At 35.9% G+C, this 25877-nt stretch overlaps 1 protein-coding gene across 2 annotated transcripts; it reads left to right on the top strand.

Annotated features, from left to right (window-relative positions):
- lmna (lamin A) lies at window positions 1-25849 on the top strand. Of its 2 annotated transcripts, none has more exons than XM_039680125.2 (13): window positions 1-134; window positions 3196-3574; window positions 17787-17943; window positions 18996-19121; window positions 19223-19393; window positions 19608-19733; window positions 20349-20569; window positions 21541-21826; window positions 21909-22016; window positions 22099-22218; window positions 22305-22364; window positions 22737-22952; window positions 23837-25849. In XM_039680125.2, the coding sequence occupies exons 2-13, from the start codon at window positions 3228-3230 to the stop codon at window positions 23870-23872; spliced, it is 1974 nt and encodes a 657-aa protein (XP_039536059.1). In that variant the 5' UTR covers window positions 1-134; window positions 3196-3227; the 3' UTR covers window positions 23873-25849. The 2 variants fall into 2 exon arrangements, with proteins under 2 accessions (XP_039536059.1, XP_039536058.1); XM_039680124.2 differs by lacking the exon at window positions 1-134 and adding an exon at window positions 2150-2518.
- The last annotated feature ends 28 nt before the right edge of the window (window positions 25850-25877 follow it).

Genomic DNA, 25877 nt, shown 5'->3' with positions numbered 1-25877 from the left:
ACTCTGCGTTTCTATTGTCTTGCCACTAGAGGGCGTTGCACAGTCCATCTGCATCGCCATGCTAGTAGGACGAGGAGGGTATGGTGGATCCTTGAACGCCTGCAAACGTTTCCTGATATTGGGATTCGGCAACTGTGAGTCACTGTTTCCCTAGTTGAGTCTTTGCCTCAACATTTCATCTTTTTGGTTACACTAGTCCATAGCAACGGCTTTGGTGGGGTGTTTATGAATAGAACGATTTGTATGTTCATTCTCAATGCATGACTCAACAAACCTGTAATTTTACTTAAATAGCCTATATCCCAGGGATTTATGTTCTTTAGTTCTGAATTAGTCGTTTGGACTGCAGTAGAAAATGTTTTATGTGTTATATAATATTATGAATTAAAGGTTACAGGTTTTACTAATCACAATGTCCTTGATGACTTTATAATGCAATCTGAAAATTATATGAATGAATGCTATATCATTTTAAGAAAGTATTAGCAGTGTAATTTGCCCCATAAGTGTATGAGTTCCATGTTGTGTCATGTTTCGGAATGCTGCATGTGTCCCAATTCTCCACCCTTTGGCTTCATGAGTCATGTTCTTACAGAAGTGTAAAACCCCCGTCTAATCTGCCCCTGCAAAATTCAACATAATCCGACAAAATCTGCAGGTTTTCCCTCACAATCATTGCAGAAAATGCATCAAACTGTAAAGATTTCACTTGGGCCTGCTCAAGACTTGATCTCTCATCAGTTCCCACAGATTTTTGAGATGGCGCTCAGGGTGGAGAGACATTTACTCTGGGGAATCTCATTGTTATTTTGGAATGCGGTGGTTGTGTGTGATAATGCAATGAAGATGGCAGAGAGAGTCTAAGAGAACATAAAGTGCAGAACAGACAGGCCCAATTCCTGCAGAATTACACTACTGTCTGTGTTCTAACTGTTCAAGTGTCTCTCATAGATTTTAAGTACTGGAATCTACTGGGACTTTTCCACTGATCATGCGCTTATTCCAGGATCGTCTGCGTTTTCCCCCTAGCTTTTTTCCTCATCTGAGTATTCCCCCTAGTTTTTTCTCATCTGAGTATTCCCCCTAGTTTTTTCCTCATCTGAGTATTCCCCCTAGTTTTTCCTCATCTGAGTTTTCCCCCTAGCTTTTTTGCTCATGCCGCTGTTTCCAGAAGTGTTTCTGTGCACATTGTGATTCAAATAAATATGGCTTTTATTATATATAATATTAGCTTTTACTTTTTGTAATTTTAATCTTTTACCCCTGGTTTCACAGACGAGGCTTAACTAGTCATGGACTAAAATGCATGTTTGAGCTCGTTTAACTAAAAACAACTTGCACTGACATATCTTAAAATATGTCAGCGCCATTGTTTTGTATCAAAATGCACACAAGTAATATTTTTTAAGGCACATTTAGAAAAGTAACTTTTAATCTTGATTAAACTAAGACCTAATCCTGGCTTAATCTAAGCCCCATCTGTGAAGCTTTTTTTTTTTAAGTTTAACTTAAGTTTAAGTTTTTCATCTAATATTTATATTTTAGATTTTATATATATTTTATATAAAATTTTATTTTATATATATTTATATATTATTTATATATATTTAAATATATATATATATATATATATATATATATATTATAAATTTTTTTTTTTATTTTATTTTTTTTTTTTCAAGTGTACAATAACCTGAACTCTATATGCACCACAGGAGTTGATGGGAGGTGACTAGTTAGAAGTTTTTTAAGTGAATTGAAGCACAGCCTTCTTTTCTAAAAATGATTTGTCTCATCCACTCTCTCTCCCTCCTTTTACTTAGACACCTGATTGGATCATTTATTTTTCGTATGTCCACCCCTCCGAAATAAATACCAGGGAGTTACCAGTTTTCAATAGAGGGCTGTTTTCTGTGACCTTCTCTCCTCTTTAAACCTTCTTGCAGCAACAAATGGATGTATTCTGGATTTCTAGGAAGAAAGAATGAGGGATATTTTTCTTAGGCTCATGCGTTTGGATGAGTAGCTCTTCGGAGAGCTAACATTCATTATGTGGAAATATTTTTTTTATTTTTCTTTATTTTTTGAATTTGAATTCATTTCTAAATTCATCTCAAATTTCTTGATTTTTTTTTAAACGTGGTTTTATTCTATTCAGTTTGTTTTTATTTAGATTTAATTTATTTCTAGTCAGTATCAAGAAAGAGATTTAATTGACTGTTGTTCAAACTGCTCACCTCACAAGTTACAGATTGTATAATAAAAAAAGCCGAGACAATTCTGCAACCACGTGAGATACAGTTAAAGCTCTATTCCCGTGTGTGTTCTCACTGAGTCAGACTTCACTAGTAGCTCCGCCTTCACTTGCTCCTCCTCCTCCTCCTCCTCCTCCTCTCTCGTCCCTAAGAGGCGTGAGTTTCTGCCAGAGTCAGAACAGACACTCTCTCTGCAGTGTTTCAACGGGACACAGAAGCTGTAGGAGCCTTCACTAACACAAACTCTCTCTCTGCTTTACCAGGTCAGTGATTCAGGCATTATGACTTGCAGTTCTGCTGATTGTGAATGGACCCAAATACTGTATATATTTTGTATACATCATTTGTGTTTTTTCATAGTTTTTTTACTAGCATTGTAGAGGACAAGACCTGTTACTGCTGAAAGTGTGTTGAGGGGGAGTGTCACACGTGCTGCCTAAGCACATTGCAATGTTTGGAATTACTTCCTCTGTCCAAAACAAACATGTGCTCAGAGCTCCTGTTGAGTGGGACTTTGATATGCGTATCTGTGCAAGTTGTCTTTAAAGTGTGTCAAAGAGTGTGTGTGGAAAGTTTGTCCATGATAAGTTACAGTGAATGTTAAAACCCATCTGAGGTTTAGATCTAAAGGTTTAGTCTGTGCTGTGGTTGAGATTTGAAGTAAATGTTTATTCTGGGACGTTTGTGCTGAATATATTTGGATGTGATCAGAGATTGGGCGTGGCGGAAACCGTAAGACACAAAGTGAGGGAGAAGGGAGGGTGGGTGGGGAGGGAGTACACATGAGAGGGATGGAGTTAATTATTTATTTTTATTTTTTTATATATCTATAAATAAATTGCACTGCAGTATCCGTTTCAAAGTGTCATACTGTGAATATAAGAGATATAACTGAATGTATCACCTTTGAATTATGTCTCTCCTCATTCTTCCTGTACAGTTTCAGGCTAGCAGCAGTAGTTTCAATCAGCAATGGAGACTCCAAGTCAGAAACGAAGCAGCCGCGGAGGGGTGACCAACGTCCTGTCCCCCACCCGCATCTCTCGGCTACAGGAGAAAGATGATCTGTGCAACCTGAACGACCGACTGGCAGTCTACATCGATAAGGTGCGCTCTCTGGAGACGGAGAACGCAGGTCTGCGTATGCGCATCACCGAGTCTGAGACGGAGATCAGTCGGGAGCTGGGCGGCATGAAAGCGGCGTACGAGGCCGAGCTGGCGGATGCCAGGAAGACTCTGGACTCGGTGGCCAGAGAACGAGCCAGACTGCAACTGGAGCTCAGCAAGGTGCGCGAGGACTACAAGGAGCTGAAGGCCAGGTATGTGTGCAGATTATGGTTTATACGTCACCAAATCCATGTTCATCTGCAGTTTTTCAAGTTTTATAGCACCCTTTATTTCTTGAGTGAGCAAGTCCTTTAATCGTGGAAACCAGTGCTATTCCAGTGAGTAACTCTCACTGGGTGTTATAGCAGTAGCAATTACTATGACTCATTCCATCCAGAAATCAGAAAGTAATTCCACCAGGTTTAGTTTCTGAACAGTTCGGCTTACTGTCGAAGAAATTGTGACACCAAAGAGCTGCAGACGCTGGCTAATATGAGGGCTTGCCATGTTTTCATCATCCAAGAGATAAGTTTAACCCTGAAGGGGAGAACGGGCCCGACCCCTGGCCTCTCAGCCTAGTCCTCAACTAAATTTAGCTGAACCATGACGGCAGTTTTCGCCACTGAATGTCTGCTTATTGCTCCTGTCACTAAGGCTGTGTTTGATGTATTTTTAAGCTGAATTCAATTTAAACTGAATTCAATTATAATAATGGAATTGAACAGAAAACAAATCAACAGTTTAATGCTGTAGTGTACATAAGACTTTTATGCTCACTAAAGCTGTTTATTTAATCAGAAATACTGCAAAAAAAGGAAAGAAATGCACTGAAATATTGTTACTATGTAAAATAGCTGTTTTCTATTTTAATATATTTTAAAATGTAGTCAAAGCTTAATTTTGAGTATGCAGTCTTTTTCAGTGTCACATGATCCTTTAGAAATCATTCCAATTTGTTGATTTGGTGTTCAAGAAACATTTCTTATTTTAATGGTAAACAGTTGTGCTGCCTATTATTTTTGTGGGAAACATTATGAATATATATATATATATATATATTTTATTCTATAGTGAATGGAAAGATCAAAAGAACAGCATTTTCTTTTTTTTATCTTTTTTTTTCTATAAATTGAATATATCCTTGCTTAACAAAAGTATTCATTTCCTTAAAAACAAACTTTTGAACGGCGGTGGACACAACCACTCGCCGTGTCTGGGTCAGTGTGTAGTACAAAGTGTCCTGCAGCTCAGGTATGTGAGGTGTAAATGTGGGTGTGTTGTGTTGTGTTTGGAATTGGCTGTTGGATTGGCCACCACTCCCTTTACAACAGGTTTAGTTCTGGCTTATTAGTGATTTCACATTTTTATCAATCCTGTATCTTCTGAGGAAAAATGCTTTAACCTTTTACAGTAATTCAAGAAGATGGATAACATCTTCAAAATATATATGTTTTACCAATAAGTATGTAAAAGATACACTGCTGTTTGAAAGTTTGGGATTGGTAATCAGCATATTAGAGTGATTTCTGAAGGATCATGTGACACTAAAGTCTGGACTAATGATGCTGGAAATGCAACTTTACCAGCACAGGAATAAATTAACTTTTTTAAATGCATTCAAGTATGTGTATTCAAGTATGTGTAATATGTGTGTATATATACAGTATATATACTTTATATATATATATATATATATATATGTGTGTGTGTGTGTGTGTGTGTAAATATATGTATATATGCATGTATGTATGTGTATATATATATATATGTATGTGTGTGTGTGTGTGTGTGTGTGTGTGTGTATGTATATACAGTATATATATATACAGTATATATATATATATATATATATATATATATAAAATAGCCATTATATATAATATGGGTCAGATGCATGATATGACAATAGTTATTTTAATGTTATGGCTGAAAACCAATAAATGGCTAATACTAAAATTCTATACTGTTTTGTTTAAATAAATTAAAAAAAGACAAAATGAAAATTCATAAAATCAATTATTTTAATGCTACAAGTGAATTTAAGTGTAAAAGCAGGACAAATGAACATGAAAAACATACAACAACATAAGCATACAGTATTAGTCGATTAAATAAATAAAAAATCTTGAACATTGGATAACCAATATGGTATCAATATATTGTGCATCTCTACTGGAAATTATAGTTTTCAACATGAAATCTATAAATCTTCAATATTAAATGTAAGATGTATTATGTTTTTGTGAGTTTTATTCATTTAAAAGTCAAACATAGTTCAGCAATAACTAATTGCATTATGTAATAGAGGAGATCATCTGAATAAAACTACCGGTAAGACGTAACTGCCATAAAATCATCATGCATCCTTGCATTTGTCCTTTGTACTTGATTTTAAAGATATCCAAACTCCATAGAGAAACCTTTTCAAACTATTCAATTCCACTGATTAAAGTTTATGATCCTTATCATTTATTTAGAAGCAATGTAGTATTTGTCATCCAGTCAGTGATAGTTATTATAATCTATTGTTTATCTTGCTGTCTCTATGGTAGTAGACTTATTCAATGCCATGGTTTAGGCAAGAGGTGTGTTCAGACCCATTAAAGGTGTGGTTCAAAGACAAATAGACATCAGTGCCAAAAATGTGCCTTCCCTGAATGATGTGAAACAAGTTGAAAATGTAGGGAAAGGCCTTGTGAGTCATATTCATTCATTTCATAAGGCTTGTGGTTATACTCTTGGGGGAAGTCTTCAGATACAGATGATCTTATTTCAGAGAGTCCCAGGGTTCCAGTAGCCTCACCACTTCCTGTGATTGTCTATCAATGGGTGAATGCAGATATATGTGTACACTCATTGGAGCTGAGCTGTTTGGAAGTGTTTGGTTTCCACAGCAACCATGCGGCCTTGCCAGGGTGTGTGAGGGGTGCTGACTGGACAGAGTGGTGACTCATGAGCTTTAAGTAACTGTGGGGGAAGCACCGTTTACTCTCTCTTCAACCTCTCACCTCAGAAAGAAAGCCATGTTGGAACAGTAGCCTTATTTGATTCCAATGAGTTTGATAGAGGTTTGCAATGCAATCTGCTTAGCAGAACTTAGACTTAGACCTCTCCATTAAGGTTTCAGTTAGAAAATGAATGGAGTTGTGTACTGTAGCTCTATTGCCACAGGAGAAGTTCCACAAAGAACTTTTTATTTTATAGTTCTTAATACACTGGTGCTTTAAAATACCCATAAACTTAATATGGTTATGTAAAGAACCTAAAATGTTTTTCAATCTCAAAATTACCTTTTAGCGTAATTCTAAAATGCTATACAATTATTGACATTATTGTTTCGAAAATTGAATGGTCAGTCAAGTTCTTGAATGGGGAGTCATGCCGGGTCATGCAGCAGGTACAACTGAGTTTGCGCACATGCTGTGACAGTACATGTGCTTGTGGCTTCTGTTGCGGTTGCAGCATTTGGCTTCTGTGGGCATTATCAGACAGAAGACTGTATTCTGCTGTTTGAACTCTGTTGACAGCTGCAGTGTAGGAGTGAATGACTGAAATGTGGAAAGAGTACAGCTGCAAACAGTGCAGATAAAATACATCTTTCAATTCATACTAAAAGAGAAGCATGTCATCACTTACCTTTCCTTTAAAATGCTGTAAATCCCCTCAGTGTTTTAGACAATACAATGAAACAGTCCAGAGTAGGAACTCTGATGAGTCAGTATTCTAAATTATTCAAAACACCAATCCACTTTTTGCATTTTTAGGTGTGTCCTGAGCCCCCATTCATACAATTATTTTTCAGGCTTGAGTCAGGAAACTAATCTGGACATTTATCTTCTTAGTCATTCTATTATCAGATTCTGGAGAAAGGAAAGTGCATACTTAAAAAGATTAAGCATTGATGTTTATTCTGGGACATTGCATTGATCTTGAGTCTTTATCAGTTGTATCACTGTAAAACATTAATAGTGCTCTTTCTCGGAGATGACTGAGATATATTCTTTCCTTTTCACTTTTACTTCCATAGTGCCAAGTCTTTAGGTGAGGGACACCCTTTCCATTTATATATGGGTGTTCCTTGTTGTGGGCATTTCTGGCCATGTGGTCTCTTAAAACACACTGTTCACTCTCTCACGACAAATTTATTTAAGTATAAGGGGTACTTAAACTAGTAGGGGACCTATTATATAAAATTCACTTTAACATGGTGTTTTGACAATTTAATTAGTGTCAGCAGTGTGTGTACACAACCACCCTATAATGGTAAAAATCACCATAAATCATAATCATCATATCACCATTTTAATCATCATCATCTGCATCATTTTAAGTTAATACCTCAAGGGCAAACAAAAAGTCATTTAACAGCGTTCAAACAAGAAAAAAAAAAATCTTCAGTGAGACATTTCCTGCCACTCCCTCCCTCCCTCAGGATGTTCCTAAAACATATTCCCTCCTTCAGGGAACGAGGTTTACATGTGTAACCGAGAGGTTTTCCATTGACTGGCTTACCTGGTGCATATATTATCATTATGTTTCTGAATATATTACGAAGACACTCCACCATGCTAACAGCTTTCAAACATGGTGGTTTGTGCTGTGGGGTTTTATGAACAATCTGCCTCAGAAAGCATAATTATAACTCATGATAATTTCAATTATTTAATGCACTAACTACACTTCACGGCACTCAATCACCCAAAAACCATGGTTAATGAATGTGGTAATTACAACCTTATTTAAGGTTACTTTACTAGTGTTGTCTGTCAAGTTTATGCAAATTATTTTCATTTACTACTGTGAAATATTTCCCCCTCATCCTCTGGCGCATTATCAGAGAAAACACATGGCAATGAACAGTTATCATATGCTTCTAATAAGTTTCCTGCACAAGTCACTCATCATGTTTAAAATTAACAATCACCCTGTGGTTATGTCATTCTGAGTTTAATAGTGTCTACGTACCATTAAAATGACACCTAATAAGTCTATTTTTGAGTGTTATTCTTCAGGTGACTGCTGACAATGAGGAAAAACCTTGATCTTTCAGACATTAGAGTTTTGTTGTTTAGTTCTGACTAAAGGAAGGAATAAAATGGGATTTTCGAGCCCGTTCTCATCCTTTAGCGTCATATGTGACGCTATATGCAAAAACGGCGCTATACTACGCACATGGCACCCGTTATCGTTAATATAACACGCGTGTGATGGTTAGGTTTAGGTGTGGGGTAGGGTAGTCTCATATTACGCTTTAGGATTTATGACGCCTTGGGTTCGCGTGTTATATTAACGACAAAGGGTGCCATGTGCGTAGTATAGCGCCGTTTTTGCATATAGCGTCACATATGACGCTAAAGGTTGAGAATGCGTTGGATTTTCCTATATTTGGCTATTCTTCTCCTTTCTTAGATCTTATATTATATCATCTTCAGCGGGCACCTGTGTGTTCAAACGGCTAGGGACCGATCGAATAGCTGTGTGTTCAGCACACCAAATGCATCTGAATAGAGCCATCTCTCCTTTCCCATTGAGTGTCTCTTTCATTCTGAGAGGAGCAGTCTCATTTTCTCTCTTTCTCTCTCTGTTCTTTTCTTTTTTTGTGATGTGATCACTGCCGTAGGACAGTTCTGTTTCTCCTGCAATCCTGACCTCAACTCTCCTTACTGCCTCATGTTACACTAAAAAGGGGAATGCAGAGAGGATATTTTAACATCACATTTGTTTCATGTTTTTTTTTTTTTTTTTTTTTTAAGCATCTAGGGACATAAACTTAGTTTCTCTGGCATGTATCAAAGCCTTCAAACATTCACTATTTGCGAACATTTTTAGTTAGAGTATAATGCTGCTAGCAAGGGTCCATAAATGTTTCAGATTAGGGATATTCCATTAAACCGGCCCAGTCAAGAAATCTTATGTTGTAAATAATAATATACAATAATCTACTGGTTTCTCTAAAAAGAAAAATGTGCAGTTTTATTCTTAAGAAGCTACTTTTCATGCATTAAATAATGCAGAATTTATTTGCAAGGACATTTGGTTGTGGGTTTAATTCCCAGGGAACACACATACTTATACACGATACACTGTAAGTTGCTTTAAAAAAAAGTGCTTGCCAAATGTGTTAAATGTCAGTTGGGAATTTGAAGCTTGCTTGCATTGTACACAGCTTTGTTGATTATGTTGAAAGCGATCTAGTTTTGTGACTTGCCTCTTGCTTCCAGTGACATGTGGCTTTCCATTGTCATGAAAATTAGCACAGCTCGTTTTCCTCCTGCTGTGTGTTTGTTCATAATTACATTAATTTATGCTAAATGATTCTCTGTCCGGATCTGGATCTCTAGCCTAGATTATTATTTGTTTTAAATCTAGAACATCACATATGCATGCACATTCGCAATAATAAATAACAAAATTGTGTGAGGAGTGATTCAAGATGTTTTAAGCTATTGCTTTCTTAGACAGAGTATGTGTCCAGTCTTGTTACTGCATATTTAGAGGTGATTTGAATGGGGGGAGATGTTGAAGCTTCTACATTGATCTAGTAGATTTAGTTGTGATGATGGTCATCAAGAAAAAAGGTTTTAAACCTAAAGAGCTGCTCCAGCCTCCAAAATAATGGGCTTATTTTTTTTTCCCACATACTCGCCTAGATACGCATACATATTTGGGTAGACACACACCCACTTTTGATGACATTTTCAACTCTATATTACAGTCCTTTTGTCCGTAAAATGTCAAATGTAAAATGCGCTCACACGGTACACTTCATCCCAAACTCGCATGCAGTGGTGCTTCATTTGGTTGTGGTTGGATCTGGAAAGGCTTTGGACTGAATGACTCATTCGGTTAGTTATGTAATCCCCATCCAAACTCTAAACTAAAGATCAAACATGTTTTTCATTTGCAAGTGATTTGTTGAGAATTCAGATAGAGTTTGTGTGCCGAGATGCTTCCTTGTAAAGCAACACAGCGTAGCTCTGTTCAGACACCAAACCGTTTCTGAAAAGACTAATTTACTTAAGCGTTCATTTGTAAACAAAACATTTGTATACACACGTTTTTTGATCATTCAACAGTGTGAATGTGGATAAGAGATGTTAAAGATACTCTCAATTTGTTACCCTTTTTTAAGAAAAAACATTGTACACTTAAAAAAGTAACATGATGTACACTCACATTTGAGTCCAGTCAGTCATATCGGCTTAATAAAAGCTATTCTATTTATGTTTTTAGCAGTCAAATACCACTTATACTTGGATTGCCCCTTTAAAGGGATACTCCACTTTTTTTGGAAATAGGCTCATTTTACAACTCCCCTAGAGTTAAACAGTTGGGTTTTACCGTTTTCGAATCCATTCAGCCAATTTTCTGATATTTGGAAGAATATCCGTAAGCAAACAGTTTCTGGTCTCATTGACTTCCATAGTAGGAAAAAAAATATACTATGGAAGTCAATGTGACCAGAAACTTTCTGGTTACTGATATTCTTCTAAATATCAGAAAATCGTCTGAATGGATTCGAAAACGGTAAAACTCGACTGTTTAACTCTGGGGGAGTTGTAAAATGAGCCTATTTCCAAAAAAAAGTGGAGTATCCCTTTAAGGAATAAGCTTGACATGCTTTACATATTCAGTGCTACTGAAATTACCTGAGCGGATTTTTTTTACAGTAAAGTGCCCAGTTTTTCAAAAATTCAATGTGGTTATGAAAGAGTAAGAATAGTTTCGTTGCACTGTCATGTGACTTATAGCTTGAGGTGATGTTTGCCTTTTGCTAAATCATTAATAAAGGGGAACACTGGCAGAGTAGTACAACACACACTCCATCTCCATCCCATTCTTAACCAAAGGCAGCTGCAAACAGGCAAACGTTATATTAGGAGTACCGGAGATGACAGTGGATCTCGTTATGTTTATTCCATGGAAAAAATGAGTGGAAAACTGTTTAGATTGTTAGGCTGGAGACCCTCCGATGTAGATTATGTTTGAATGGGCTTTTATAAAGAGGGAGGAGAGAGGGTTACTGTAATTGGTGTTCTGGTGCCGTGTATGAGCCACGGACGTAAGGGAGAGAGTGAGTCATCGTCGGCTAAATGCAGAGCTGCCACGCTGGCAGAGCCTCAGCCTATCCTCCCTTTTGCGAAGTATGAAAAAAAACGCATATTTATGCATATTCCACATTAGTAGGCATTTATATGTGATCCTAACTCCAAATATAAGAGTGTACACACATTTGTCCATGCAAAAATAATAGAGGAGGCCTAACTGTGCTCCAATTATGGCCTCCATGATTGTCCCTTCCCAGAATTCCTGAAGAGTCCCTACAAAAAGGCTGTTTCTATTTGAATTTACATTAAAAATTGTGATAATTTGACTAGACAGAGGGATCAGATAAATCATGTAACAGTATTTTACACAGAGGGAATTGCTTTTAGCATCTGTCATGTGCTAATGAATCAGAGCAGGAATAATGCTGTCTTTGTGTTGAGTCCTCCGCTTCAGTCAGTTACAGGAGCTCGTCTGATTGTAGGACCACACCCTTCTCAACCACCATCAGGCTTATACATTTTCATAATCATTTTCCTGAGACTGTTTAACATTACCATGTCGGTTGACTTTGAACAAAAACACCTTCCATGCAAGATGTGATTTTCTTAATCAATGTTTTTGCCGGTTTTAGTTGAATTATTTTCTTTAATTCAAGATACATGCTTCAAAAATTTTTATTTTATACGTAAAAAAACATAAAAAGGTAGATAGATAAAAGATGCGTATACAAAAAGAAAATAAACACACACACATATATTAATTTATTATTATAAATTTGAATTAAAGGATTAATATAACTGATAATCATATGTCATTTGAGATGTACACTGTAAAAAAAATCTGTAGAAATTACAGTATTACTGACAGCTGCTTGCCAGTAACTTACTGTAGATTTAAATTATTGTTATTTACTGGCAACAGTTTGTTAAAAGTTAAATGAACATTAAACATTAACAAGTCTTTATCTTTACAGAATAAAACTAAAATTACAGACTCATGCAAAGCATTCTGGGAAACAAAATCTGAAGGGGGGGAAAAAAAAAGAAAAGGGTTGATGAAGATTTCTGATTTGCATTAGATTGTTATTTTATAGTTTTATTCTGTAAAGACAAAGACTTGCTAATGTTTAATGTTAATTTAACTTTGAACAAACTGTTCCCAGTAAATATACATCAATTAAAATCTACAGTAAGTTACTGGCAAACAGCTGCATAACTACAGCAATTTTTTTTACAGTGTAGATAAATGATATATTTATTTTTCTTTAAAAACATTCCTTTAAAATATTTTTTTTTACAGAAAATGTAGACAAAATATTGATTGGAAAATGATTGTTTGCAATGTCAGTGTTGTGAGTAAATGCAAATGCTGAAAATGTGGACATGCTTATTTATCTATATTTAACTTTTTAATGTAATATTAATGAAATGAGCATATATTTATGTAATTAAAATACATATTAGATAAGCACAAGCCTAGACAATTATTTAAAACTAACAGGCCATGCTATCTGCATCAACCTGCTCACCCTATAATGTTTTAGATATGATTTGAATTGAAAATTGCTCAACCATCTGGAGCAGAAAGTCCTTCAACAGATCTCTTACTTGTATCAAATAACAGGTAGTGTTAGAAGAAGACTTAGACTTATCCCTCAGTTCGAAAAATAAATAAAATAAATAAAAATGTTGTAAATATTAATGCCTATACTAGGTCATGTTTAGTCAAGCCTTTCCAAGCTGGAGTAAGTTTGTGTGTAAAGATTTATGTCTTTAGAAGATTTTAATGTTATCCTCAAATTTCAAACCATTACAATGGGCCAATTCTGGTTTTGGAACGGTCTATTTTTAGTCTATGTTTATATTAAGAGCATATTTTACAACCCTATCACCATCTTTTTCCTTCTGACCATACGTTTTTCCTTCTGTGTGTTTTATTCTGTTTCCATGGAGACTTCATGGTGGACCTGCAGCTGACGAGAGTGACTCAGAATCGCCTCAACAATTAAAAAGGAAACGTTTATTCATAGTACAGTGGGAAAATGGGAACCTTTGTTTGAAACATTTCTGTTTTAAGATTGACTCACGTGTGCGTTTCACCTATTAAATGAAAAGTTGAAGTCAAATTAATGTCAAAAGCAGTGAATCGGTGTATTGTGCAGCTGATTGGAGGATGAGGAGGCAGAGGTTGGGCTTTAGTAATAAGGAATTTTTTCTGTATTTCAACCTAGTAAACTTTACTGTTCATTCAGCATATCTGCTGAAATAATAAAGTTGTTGTTGTCAAGTTAGGAAGAAAATGACTTTCAATATTGAGACGTTAAACAGATTCCCTAACAACTTCCTTGATTGTTATACTTATACAGACATATTACAGGCTTAAACTTTGTCGTGTTATAAAACCATAAATGGTAATAAAACGCCTGACTGAAGATACCTACTATGTATTTGCATGCCTAAACATTGCTGGTATTCTGTGAACATATATTGATCCTATAGCTAGAGATTGTAGTAAATTCTTTTTGTTTGAGCTAAAAAGATTTAAAAAAATATTGATTTGACAAGCCCTCCAGCCTTTTATAACATTGATGAAGTGTTGTGAGACTGTGGTTTTACTGTGTGCTTTTTATGGTTTTACAAGTGCTTTGATGAACGCCTATGGTCATTTTTCCTCTCAATACCTCCAGCTGTTGCAGGTGAAGGCTGTCTGTTATGTGGTGCTTTTTGTGAGGTGCGTCAAGCTGTAGTTTTAGAATTAAATATAGGTTTAAAGAGACTCTTCAATGACCACAATTCAGAGAATGTCCTTGTAGACTTTCAGTCAGGGCATTTACTTTTAGTCAGGTGATTAAACTGACTATACTTTGCCCTGAAGGTGTTTGTGTTGTGTGCGTGGAAGTCCGCAGCTAAGTTGTGTGGTTTTGGACTTGTAAGTACACTGAGTAATTTCTATCAGTTTTATTTATTCTTATTCTGTGGAAAACGTGTATCTGCGCTTGACTGTAAGCTTTCAAATTGAGGGTTTTGACTCTTTAAGTGTTTTTTTTTTTTTTTTTGAGGGGTATACCCGGATCATGGTCAACATTTTCTCAAAGTTGGCCACATGTTTCCACATCACTTTGCCATGGTAACTCTACAGCAAACATTTAGAGGGCTTTTTTGTGGGTTTCTTTTTCGTCACAAAAGAGGACAAAGATAGCTGTGATTCATAGAGGAGCTGGTACATTCCTCTCCTCCTCTCTCTCTCTCTTTCTCTCTCTCTCTCCCTCAACTGGCTCTTATTGTGCCTGAAATGTTTCCACTGTTTCCAAGATGCCAAGCCAAACCCTTTTCCCTTTAGTCTCACACACAGTATACAACCCGGCACACAAAATACACACTTTTTAATGAAACCTACTGAAATTGATGCTTTTATTGAAGTGGTCCAGTTTTCCTACTGCCATACGTAGTTTTATAGTATTTTTCTCAACATATTAGCTGTAATACACTTTATTTTGCAATGGTGTTTCTTTAGCTGCAATCACGCAAAACTGAATTCATTCTGATTTGACTACTTGCAGTGTAACCTTTGACCTGGTTGGTCCAGTCAACAAGGACAACATGTCCCGGCACAGAGGTGACATTAACACGTGTTCTTCTATTGTCCACTTTTAAAAGTGTCTGGTTGGTTGGGCTTCCTGTGGACAGATCCTGGAGATGTTAGGAACAAAAACAGAAAACAAATACCATGACTGAAAAAAAAATTACATTAATATAAAAGATAATAGAAAAAATAACAAACCTATTCTCTTTCAAATGGTACACCACAGGAGGCTCTTAAACCTTGTTTCCTCCAAATGTGGCCTGCTTCACTGTGAATGTGAACATTACTGGACATTTAGTGTGCTGACAGGAATGGGCTGGTTTTTAATTGCCAAATATTCTAAACCGTAGAGATTATGTTTCTGGATGTGCCCACACACTGCTTTCACACCTTTATTGTAACCCACAGAGTCAGGCCCCAGTACATTCTATCCTCTCTCTGTGTCTAGTAAACATTTAATGAGCAGTTTTAGGTAAAAAATAAATAAAACCACATAAACACCATATCCCGCTGAGGAACAACGATTGAAACAGCAAAAATACATCGAGTTGTGAGCTTTTTTTTAAATTTCAGTGACGGATTCCTCAAAAATAGTGATGAATGTGGCCTCAAAAGCCTCTCTGACAAACATCTCGCATAAATCCATAAATGTTCCCTTCTATATATTTTTGCATAAAATATCAGAGGTGTAACTAATTTCAGTAACTGGTTTTTCGAAAATATATTTTTTATTATATTACACGTACGTTGCTTTCACATACTCATACACATTTTCTTTAGCCTAATAATCATGTTCATGATTGAATAATCATTAAAGGTAAAGTTCACTTTTAAAAAAAACTTTTGCTGAAAATTTACTCACTCCCATGTCATCCAAGATATCCATGTCATTCTTTCTTCAGTCAAAAAAAAGGTTTTTGATGAAAACATTCCAAGATTTTTCTCCATATAATGGACTTCAGTGGGAACCAAACGGTTTAAGGTCCAAAAGACACTTTCAGTACAAACTGGAATTTAAACGATTCCAAACGATGAATAAGGGTCTTATCAAGCGAAACGATCGCTCATTTAAAAAAAAAATGACAAAGTATAAGTTTTATAAGCTCAAATGGTCGCCTTGCTCTGTTCTGTGATGCGCATTCTTGATTGTCCTGTTCAAACCCGTTTATCAAAATGAACGAATCTTTTTTTCGTGTCATTTGGTTAATTCAACGAACAAACAACATGAACGAATTGACTCAGAAAAAGATTCGTTCATTTTGATGAACTAGTTTCTAACAGGAGAGTCACGAACGCTTATCACAGAACAGAGCAGGGTTTGAGCTTATAAAACTTAAACTTTGTTATTTATTTTATTTTTTTAAATGAGCAAATGTTTCACTTGATAAGACCCTTATTCATCGTCTGGAATCGTTTAAAGCCCTTTGAACAGCTTGCAGTTTGCACTGAAACTGTCTTTTGGACCTTGAATTGTGCATTATATGGAGAAAAATCCTGGAATGTTTTCATCAAAAACCTTAATTTCTTTTCGACTGAAGAAAGAAAGACATTGGCATCTTGGATGACATGGGGGTGAGTAAATTATCAGCAAAAGGTTTTTTTTAGTAATAAGTAATAATTCAGATTTGGCCACAAGAGGCTTTTATATCAGTCAGGGCAATTACCTCAAATACATTTAACATTTACATGTTCCCTGGCTCATAAACCGTTTATTGAAAACACTGTATGTGGCTGTAAAGTGGAGAATGTGACCTAACAAAACCTCTGTTGTTGTGAATGGGAAGTTGTTTTAAAAATGTCTCTCAGGAAGGAGGTACGATGGAATGCTCCATAGAGTCGAAGAGAACAGAAAACAAACTCTAGAAGTTAGAAGCTTTCGTAGGTTGAGTTTTAGACTAGTTACAGTTGTAGTCTGAGTGTACATACAAAGTGGAGTTTTGAAGAAGTTTGGGAAAGGTGCTCTAGGGACTGAAGTGTGGTAGAGTTTTAATTGTTTCAAGCCTTGTTTGGTCATCAATCACATGACTAAATTTGGAGCAGCTATTTTACAGGCCTTGTGAAATGTGATCTAGGAATGCGCAGAGAAGAACTTTAAATTTAAACACTTGTTTTGAGAGGCATTTGAGAGACATTTTCTGGCCTTGCCTTATTATCCTTTGTGTTTTAAAACTGCAAACCTAAACCTCACTTTGCCTTAATTCAGTTCATACCATAATAAAATTACCAGTCATCTTTTATTTATTGAAGTGTTTACCATTCTGATTCTATTAAGGATTGTGTGGTTCCTTTCTGAAACTTCGAAATGAACAACCCTGCAATCGTGCACACATGGTTTAAATTCACTGTTGGAGTCCCAACTCCTGCTCTGACTCAGAGAGGGTTTTTAAGGTTATTGTTTACAGATTTAAAAAAAAAAACTTCCTTTAGGTACAAAATTCCAGGCAAAACTTGTAGGCTGATGTTCATTTGCCTTTAACTGATAATTCCAGGCTTGTTACATTGCAAACATATTCAGTCAAGTTTATGGATATAAATCAGATTAATATTTTACAGTCTTTGAGCCGTTCTGACAGCCGACAAGATCTGTTTCTATCCTGAGGCGCTTAGGGCCATGGTGCCACGCTAAGTGAAGTTCCTTCCAATTTTCTGAAATATGAGACTTTCAACTCAACCCGCAACATGCATGAATGCATATTATAATCCAACAGTATATATAATCCAATCAGGTAATTGTATTCCTTTGTGTGTCTACATGAAAAAAAATGCTTTAATGTTGTGTTTTTATGACTGTAGGAACAGTAAGAAAGAGGCAGATCTGGAATCGGCTCTGGCCAGGCTTAAGGATCTGGAAGCTCTGCTCAACTCCAAGGATGCGTCTCTTTCCACAGCACTGGGGGAGAAGAGATCACTGGAGGTTGAAGTCAGAGACCTGAAAGCCCAGCTGGCCAAGGTGATGACTACACCCATCAAAGCTTTATATCTAAGGGTTTGGGTGGTGTGGTGCTGTGCTGTGGTCAAAGATCTGGGTTATTTACTTAAAGTTGCAAGTTTAAACCACAAAGATCAATTTATTATTAGGCACTTGAGCAGTTTACTTTTAGCCCAGGTTGCTATGGAGGGATTATCTATGTAATGCATACACTAAAATATGTTTTTAAAGGATCTAAAGGAATACTTGCACGCTTATTTAAGGGAATATTATTTAAAGTTCTATTTCACATATATATTTATATTTAGAGGGAAAAATCACATTAAAAACAGGCATATTCATTTGATCAATCATTATTTTTAATCTTTTCCAGTAAATCAATTATAATTGTGTTAATATATATGGGGTTGAATAAAAAATAAAAATGTTTAAAATAAATTAGTATAAAGTACTAATAAAGTAGTTCTTAGAACAAGACAAGTTACACGAGAAGCCAATTGTATTGTGTAATATAAAGAATTGTTCTCTGAAAATATATCTCTGAGAATATACCTTGATTGATTGTTTTAAGCATAAACAACTAAATCATGGGAGATTTCTGCTTTAAAAATGAGAAAATACTTTTAAAATTAAATTCATATATATTTTCTCAAAACAATTTTTTATTTTGTCTTGAGTAAATTTTGTTTAGATCAAGGGAAAAAGTTATTGGGGGCCCCAGTAAGTCTTTTAAAATTAACATTAACAAATTAAATTTACATAATGTAACATTAAAAAAAATAAAATGATATATAATAATAAAAAGATGTACATTATTAAATTGACACTTTTTATTTTTTGAATTATGTTTATTTATGGTTCTATTACAATAGAAGTATATATCAGCTTAAATTAGGAGGATCTTATTTTCTTAGACAAAACGATTCAAAAGACCTACTGCATTAGATGTTGGTTAAATGTTTACATATTTTTATGACAAGACAAACATGGTAACAGGTTTTCAGTTCATATTTTATATATATAATGCATTGCTTTTTATATATAAGTTAGTTAAGTGAATCTGTGTATTGCAGTTGGAGGGCAGTCATAACGATGCTAAGAAGCAGCTACAGGATGAAATGCTACGACGTGTGGATGCTGAGAACCGAATCCAGACCCTAAAAGAGGAGCTGGAATTCCAGAAGAACATCTACACTGAGGTCTCACTATGAAATGAGGCTCTCCTATGAAAATAATTACACTGTTCTAAGACAAGACCTTCAGGACTTTCTGTACTCTCTAACCTGATGTCTTTCTACAGGAGCTTCGTGAGTCTAAGCGCAGGTATGAGTCGCGTGTGGTGGAAATCGACAGTGGCCGGCAGCAGGATTTCGAGAGTAAACTGTCTGAAGCTTTGACTGAACTTCGTCGACAACACGAAGAGCAGCTTCGCATCTACAAGGAGGACATTGAGAAGACCTACAACTCCAAGGTAATGGAAAAATCAAAGCGAGAACTGCCAAATGACTATAGTATGAGGATCTGTATCTACCCTGGGGCACAGTGTTAAACCATTGAACTGGCCCGCCCTGCATACATATTTGCTGACTGATCCATTGCTAGTCATATTTGTTGAGGTATTTTTATGTATAAAGACATACAGCATATCTGTCAGTTAAATGTCGTCCTGTGTTATTTATGTGTAGCTGGAGAATGCTCGTCACTCGGCTGATAGGAACAGTACTTTGGTGGGAGCCGCCCATGAGGAACTGCAGCAGACACGTTTGAGGATTGAGGGTATGACCTCCCAGCTCACTCAACTGCAGAAACAGGTACACACACACCCACACACATTTTAAAGTCGGCATGAAACGGAAGTTCCAATCTTTTCTTCTTTATTGTGACGTATATCCGAGTGAAATGACTTTTTAAAAGATAAAAGTAGGATTGGACTTTATTTTGTCCATCTAAAATTGATCAGGTCATTGGATTGTTTTGTTTGCTATTGCTGTGATCTCATGTGAGCAATAGGTTGTCCTGCCCTCATCCCACTGATGCCAGTAAACGCATCATCAGAGAAGAGATGTTGTTGCAGGAGGGAGGGGAATCTAGTTAATTAAAGATTACGAGCATACATGAATTTAAAAAAAATTGTCAATTTTGATTTCATGATGACTTTAAGTATTTATTAGTGCTGGCCATTCCTCACACAGGCTGTACATATGGACAGTAACGCTCTAACAATATAACTGCCTGCTAATCACTTTTTAATGGAGAATAACTCTTCCCTCTGAGTCTGAAATGATGTTGCTTACATACAGTAACTTGACGTTCATCCACCTAGCATGTAGTCTCACGGCAAAAGGACAACTTAATAGATCAAATAATAACCTAAATAACCTCAAATGTGTACATTCTAAATGTATTTAAATTGCTTGGTTCATTAGTTGGCTGCTCGTGATGCGAAGATCCGTGAGTTGGAGGAGTCTCTATCCAGAGAGAGGGACATCATGCGGCGGCGTCTGGAGGAGAAGGATAAAGAGATGGCTGATATGAGGCAGCGCATGCAGCAACAGTTGGACGAGTACCAGGAGCTGCTGGACATCAAGCTCGCACTCGACATGGAGATCAGCGCCTACCGGAAGCTTCTGGAGGGCGAGGAGGAGAGGTGAGAGATATTGGGATATTGCTTACTGCACACATGCAGAAAGCCTGTTCTTCTTTTAGTATAGGTGCTTCTAGTAAATAATTGATCTGCTGTAGATCTTTAGTAAAAAAAAAAAAACTGAATAAGTATTGAAAAGTTGATTAAATTATTATTACTTTTTAAACAATTTATTTATTTATTCAAATAGTTTTTTTTGTATAATGTTTTTTATATTACATTTAGATTAATAAAACCATTTTAATATTTTTATCTTACTTTAAGAAATTATCAATATTAATAAAATACTATACTGACTACTGTATACTGATAGTATACTGAATCTAATTCATTGCATGTTACCATATTTGCTGATTAAATATTGTAAATAAGTTAATTCAAAAATGTATATTTATATATTTATTATTATAATTTATTAATTATATTTATAATATATATATATATATGTATATGGATTGATTTTTTTTAGCTGTCTTGTTAATTTTTATAATTTTTAATAGATGGATGTAAGAAAATGTTTATTTGAAAATATTAATAAAGCAATTTTTAATATATTTATTTGATCTAACTTAGATACAATTACAATTATTATTATAATTTATTCATTATATTTATTATATATATATATATATATATATATATATATATATATATATATATATAGGGATTGATTTTTTTTTTTAGCTGTCTTGTTAATTTTTATAATATTTAATAGATGGATGTAAGAAAATATGTTTATTTGAAAATATTAATAAAACAATTTTTAATATATTTATTTGATCTAACTTAGATACAAATTTATTTTACTAAATGCAATTTTTAGTTTTACAATTTTTTACATTTAAGACTAAAATCATAAGTAATTTCATGTATCAATATTTGCAGAGTAAAGCCCTCAAATGTAGTAATAGGACATGTTGTGAATGACCGCCTCATGGAATAACTCTCAACCCATCCCACTCTCTCTGTTAAAGGCTGCGCCTCTCCCCGAGTCCCCCTCCTGTCCGTGGGGTGACTGTGACCCGCTCTTCTGGTTCTGGCTCTCACGCCCGTGTGGTCCAAAGCAGCACTAGTCGCACCTCTTCCGGCAGCGCTAAAAAACGACGCTTGAATGATAACGACAGCGATGCCTCCAGCGTGGTCGGTGGAACTGTCACTCGCACACGTGTCTCCCAGCAGGCCTCAGCTAGTGGCCGCGTGACCGTAGACGAAGTTGACATGGAGGGCAAATACGTACGGCTCAGTAACAAGTCCGACCAGGTAAAAAGGAACTTTGGCGCTCAACAAAGAGGAATTAAGTATGATTTACTTTTTATTAAATGAATCTTCTTCCTCCTCCCAGGATCAAACTCTGGGTCACTGGCAGTTAAAGAGGCAGATTGGTTCCGGCACTCCCATCATCTACAAGTTCCCACCAAAATTTAACCTGAAGGCGGGACAGACCGTCACAGTACGTATCGATTTTCAACGTAATGGTCACCTTTAACTTGCATTTAAATTCCTGGCTCACTTCAGTATATCTCTGTTGTCAGATTTGGGCATCGGGAGCTGGAGGAACCCACAACCCTCCTTCTGACCTGGTGTGGAAGACCCAGAACTCATGGGGCAGTGGAGATCTGTTCCAGACTACCCTCATCAGCGCCAGTGGGGAGGTGGGATCATGTTAAACAAACCAACCAGCTTTTTGTATCTGATTTAAGATCGCTAAATGACTAATTTGCTTTTCTCAATTTTCCAGGAAATGGCCATGAGGAAGGTCACACGCACTCTATTCCAGGATGAGGAAGATGAAGAGATGGTACATAGTCACTAGCACATCTCAGTTGATATAGTAATCTCACAATTTTAGCATTATTCTAGTTTTGCCAGGTTTAAATAAAAACATGAGACCTTAGGACAATGTAAGTGCACAACAGAGGCCATTTGTCTCAATTGCAAGTCAAGTCAGACTAAAGCTTTAACATGACTTTTTACCTTAGCCTGACTGAAATCAAACTTTTAAAAGTGTTTGTAAACGCATCTTTCTCACAATATGTGGTGTATATTGTTTACACTTTTGTTAATGGGTTGTTTGGGTGTAGCCATCCAGTGAATCATAGCACTAAAATGAACTGAGAAAGCAGCCATACTTCATTCTCTGATATTCTCCACTCACTGTCTCCACCTGCAGGCCGCCCATAGCACATGCGGGGATAGTGAGTACAATCTCCGCAGCCGTACGGTGCTCTGTGGCTCGTGTGGGCAGCCGTCAGATAGAAACAGCACCTGTGTGTCGGCCAGCTCGGGAGTGTCCAGTGCGTCCCGCTCGTTCACCAGTGGAGGAGGGCTGTCCGAAGCTTTTGTGTCACCATCACATTTCATCGTGAGCAATGACAAACCCAGACAGGTTTGTGTTTTTTTTTCTTCTTCAGTTGCAACAGTATTTTGTGTTGTTTTCTCTCTTTCTGTCTGTTTTTTATTTTTGAAATATTTTATACCTTTTGTATAATAAAAAAAGTTAAATTGATTTGTTAAAATAGATATCATTTTTAGATTTAAAAAAAAAATGTTTTTGTAAATGCTTTTAAGATGATTTTTTTATTATTAAAGGATGAGTTCACTTTTTTTTTAAAAAAACCCTTTGCTGATAATTTACTCACCCCCGTGTCATCCAAGATGTCCATGTCATTCTTTCTTCAGTCGAAATGAAATTAAGGTTTTTGGTTAAAATTAAGAAATTAAGGTCCAGCATTTTTCTCCATAAAATGGACTTTAATGGGAACCAAACGGTTCAAGGTCCAAAAGACACTTTCAGTACAAACTGCAAACTGTTCAAAGGGCTTTAAATGATTCCAGACGATGAATACGGCTCTTATCAAGCGAAACGATTGATCATTTAATAAATAAATAACAAAGTTTAAGTTTTATAAGCTCAAATGGTTGCCTTGGTCTGTTAGGGTGATACGCGTTCGTGACTCTCCTATTCGAACTCGTTCATAAAAATGAGAGATCGTTTCTCTTGATAAGACCCTTATTCATCATCTGGTGTTGTTTAAAGCCCTTTGAACAGCTTGCAGTTTGCACTGAAACTGTCTTTTGGACCTTGAACCGTTTGGTTCCCGTTGAAGTCCATTATATATATAGCAAAGGTTTTTTTAAAAGTGAACTACTCCTTTAATATACTGCTGTAGGTCATTTAATGTTAATGTAAAACAAAAGCATAATAAATTGTTTACAGCAGTCTTGTTATATTTACATTTCCATCCCTCTCTCTCACTCACTCACTCTCAGGCTGGACCCAAACTTGACAACTGCTCCATTATGTAGAAGAGCTGAGCTGTAGCCACCTATCCGTTAACACAACCCAGGAGGAATTCATCCCACAACTAGTTTCTTTTTTGGATTACATGTCTTATTACATTACATATTTTGTACTTCATTCTTTCTTGTTTTGTATTCATAATCTGCAGGATAGATTTGGCTTTTCTATGGCATAAGGCTTTATATGCTGGCAGCTTGTAGGCTGTAGTTTGCGATTATTATTATGTACAGTGTGTTACTCTAATGTATTTGCATGGTGGCCCGGCAGCAGCTTCAGATTCAGAATAATCGTACTGTACTCAGGGAGAGAGGCGAACAGAGCACTTCACACTCACACCATGAGCTCTCCACGAGAATGCTGTCAGAACGCAACACGCACAGTCAATAAACCCTCTCGATCATGTGGCAAAACTCTCATGGACTATAGTTGTACTGCAGGCTGGTTCTTTAGCTAACATTTAAAGACGGGTTAACTTACAGTGAGTGTCTGTTAATGTAAGATCAGGAAATTAGAGATTTCGTTTTACATTGTTGTCCCAAAAGTTATTTGTCAGTAGGTGTTAAAGTATTTTTCATGCTACCTCTCGCAGTCAGATGGTCAAAATGATGTGCACCGACAAAAGGGAAAAGACAGTCAGAAATTCTATGCTGTTTTGTTACAGTGAGACTCCAGGATATAAAATACATACAGATGCTCTGGATGTAAAACTGCTTTGTACCTTGATACAATTGCTTGCACAGCTGAATAGGTACTGTGTGTCTTTTGGCAGTGCACCTACAAGCTCGAACTAGACTGCAGTATGTTGTGTCTTGTGTAATAAGTGTTTATGGGATGTTTCTGAAAGACTTGAAGCAACTTTAAAACCAATCCAAAGAAAATCAATTTAGCAGTTTGCATTGGCCAAGATGTTGTCAACATTTTAAACAAAAGCTGATTCATTGTTTTAGAAGGAAAACCTTTGAAGTTTACTTGCGGAGAACATATCTGATGTATTATGTTACCCGAAAATCATGTTGTGTTTAAAGTACTGAGTACTAAATGATTGCAGCATTTAAAGAGATGTATTTTTGTTTTCAGCCTTAGAGGCAGAATATTTAAAAATATGCAAAATGACCGCCGTCATTCCCAGCTTTAATGTCCTTTTTTACGGTGGTACTTGAAATGTTTGAGTTTTATCATGTACACTAAAACATTTGTGTTTCTCTATGGAATTGAGTGTTGATTTGCTCTTGTCACTGCTCTCTTACAGTAGATGATCCAGTTCCTCATCTGGACAGCTGTAAGGCTCCAGTAATCTGAGCAGTTTTTTCCTTCACTGCACAGATGTCCAGTCCGTTTAGGGCAATCTGAGAACAAAAGACCTGAAACAAAAATTGGAATAGCTTTCATCATAGGAAATTAGAAGCATAACCGAGCCAACGTACAGCTCTCCAGAAAGAGGACTGGATACTGGATATTGCTTATATTAAACTTTTATTTTATTGCTTAACAAAGCTTTGGGTTTCTAAAAGAAAATTTTGGGATAGCATATCTATTTTTTCTATATATATATATATACACATATACTTACAAATTGTGGTTTTCTATTGCTTAAACAGCCATTAGCGTTATTGTAATAAGCCATTTCTTGATAACTGATAATGGATTGAGGGATTTCAATGGACTGGGTTTCCAATTCTAAAGTTTTCTGTTAGTATACATTTGTATCATCAGACAAAAAGATTTAAAAAAAATCTTTATTTTGAATTATTATTTTTTTTAGTTAGATGGCCAATTTCATGAAGGTTTTGTAAAAAAAAAAAAAGAAAAGAAAAAGTTAAAAAATACTGCAGGGCAATGCAGGGAATGTTTTGTTAATTGTTTTGGTCTTTATAAATATAATTTACTGTTTTGTGTGGAATTTTCTTTCCCATAACAAGAGCCTTGTTATAAACGGTGCCTTGAAATGTTTCAGTTAAAACAATAAAACCATTCTGAAGCCATTTTCTGACTTTTGTTTTTATTACCATA

Source organism: Pimephales promelas, chromosome 12 (genome assembly GCF_988280905.1).
Source record: "Pimephales promelas chromosome 12, fPimPro1.hap1.1, whole genome shotgun sequence".
Taxonomy (NCBI): domain Eukaryota; kingdom Metazoa; phylum Chordata; class Actinopteri; order Cypriniformes; family Leuciscidae; genus Pimephales; species Pimephales promelas.
The sequence above is the reverse complement of the archived record's forward strand: the minus strand, read 5'-3'. Positions and strand labels throughout refer to the sequence as shown.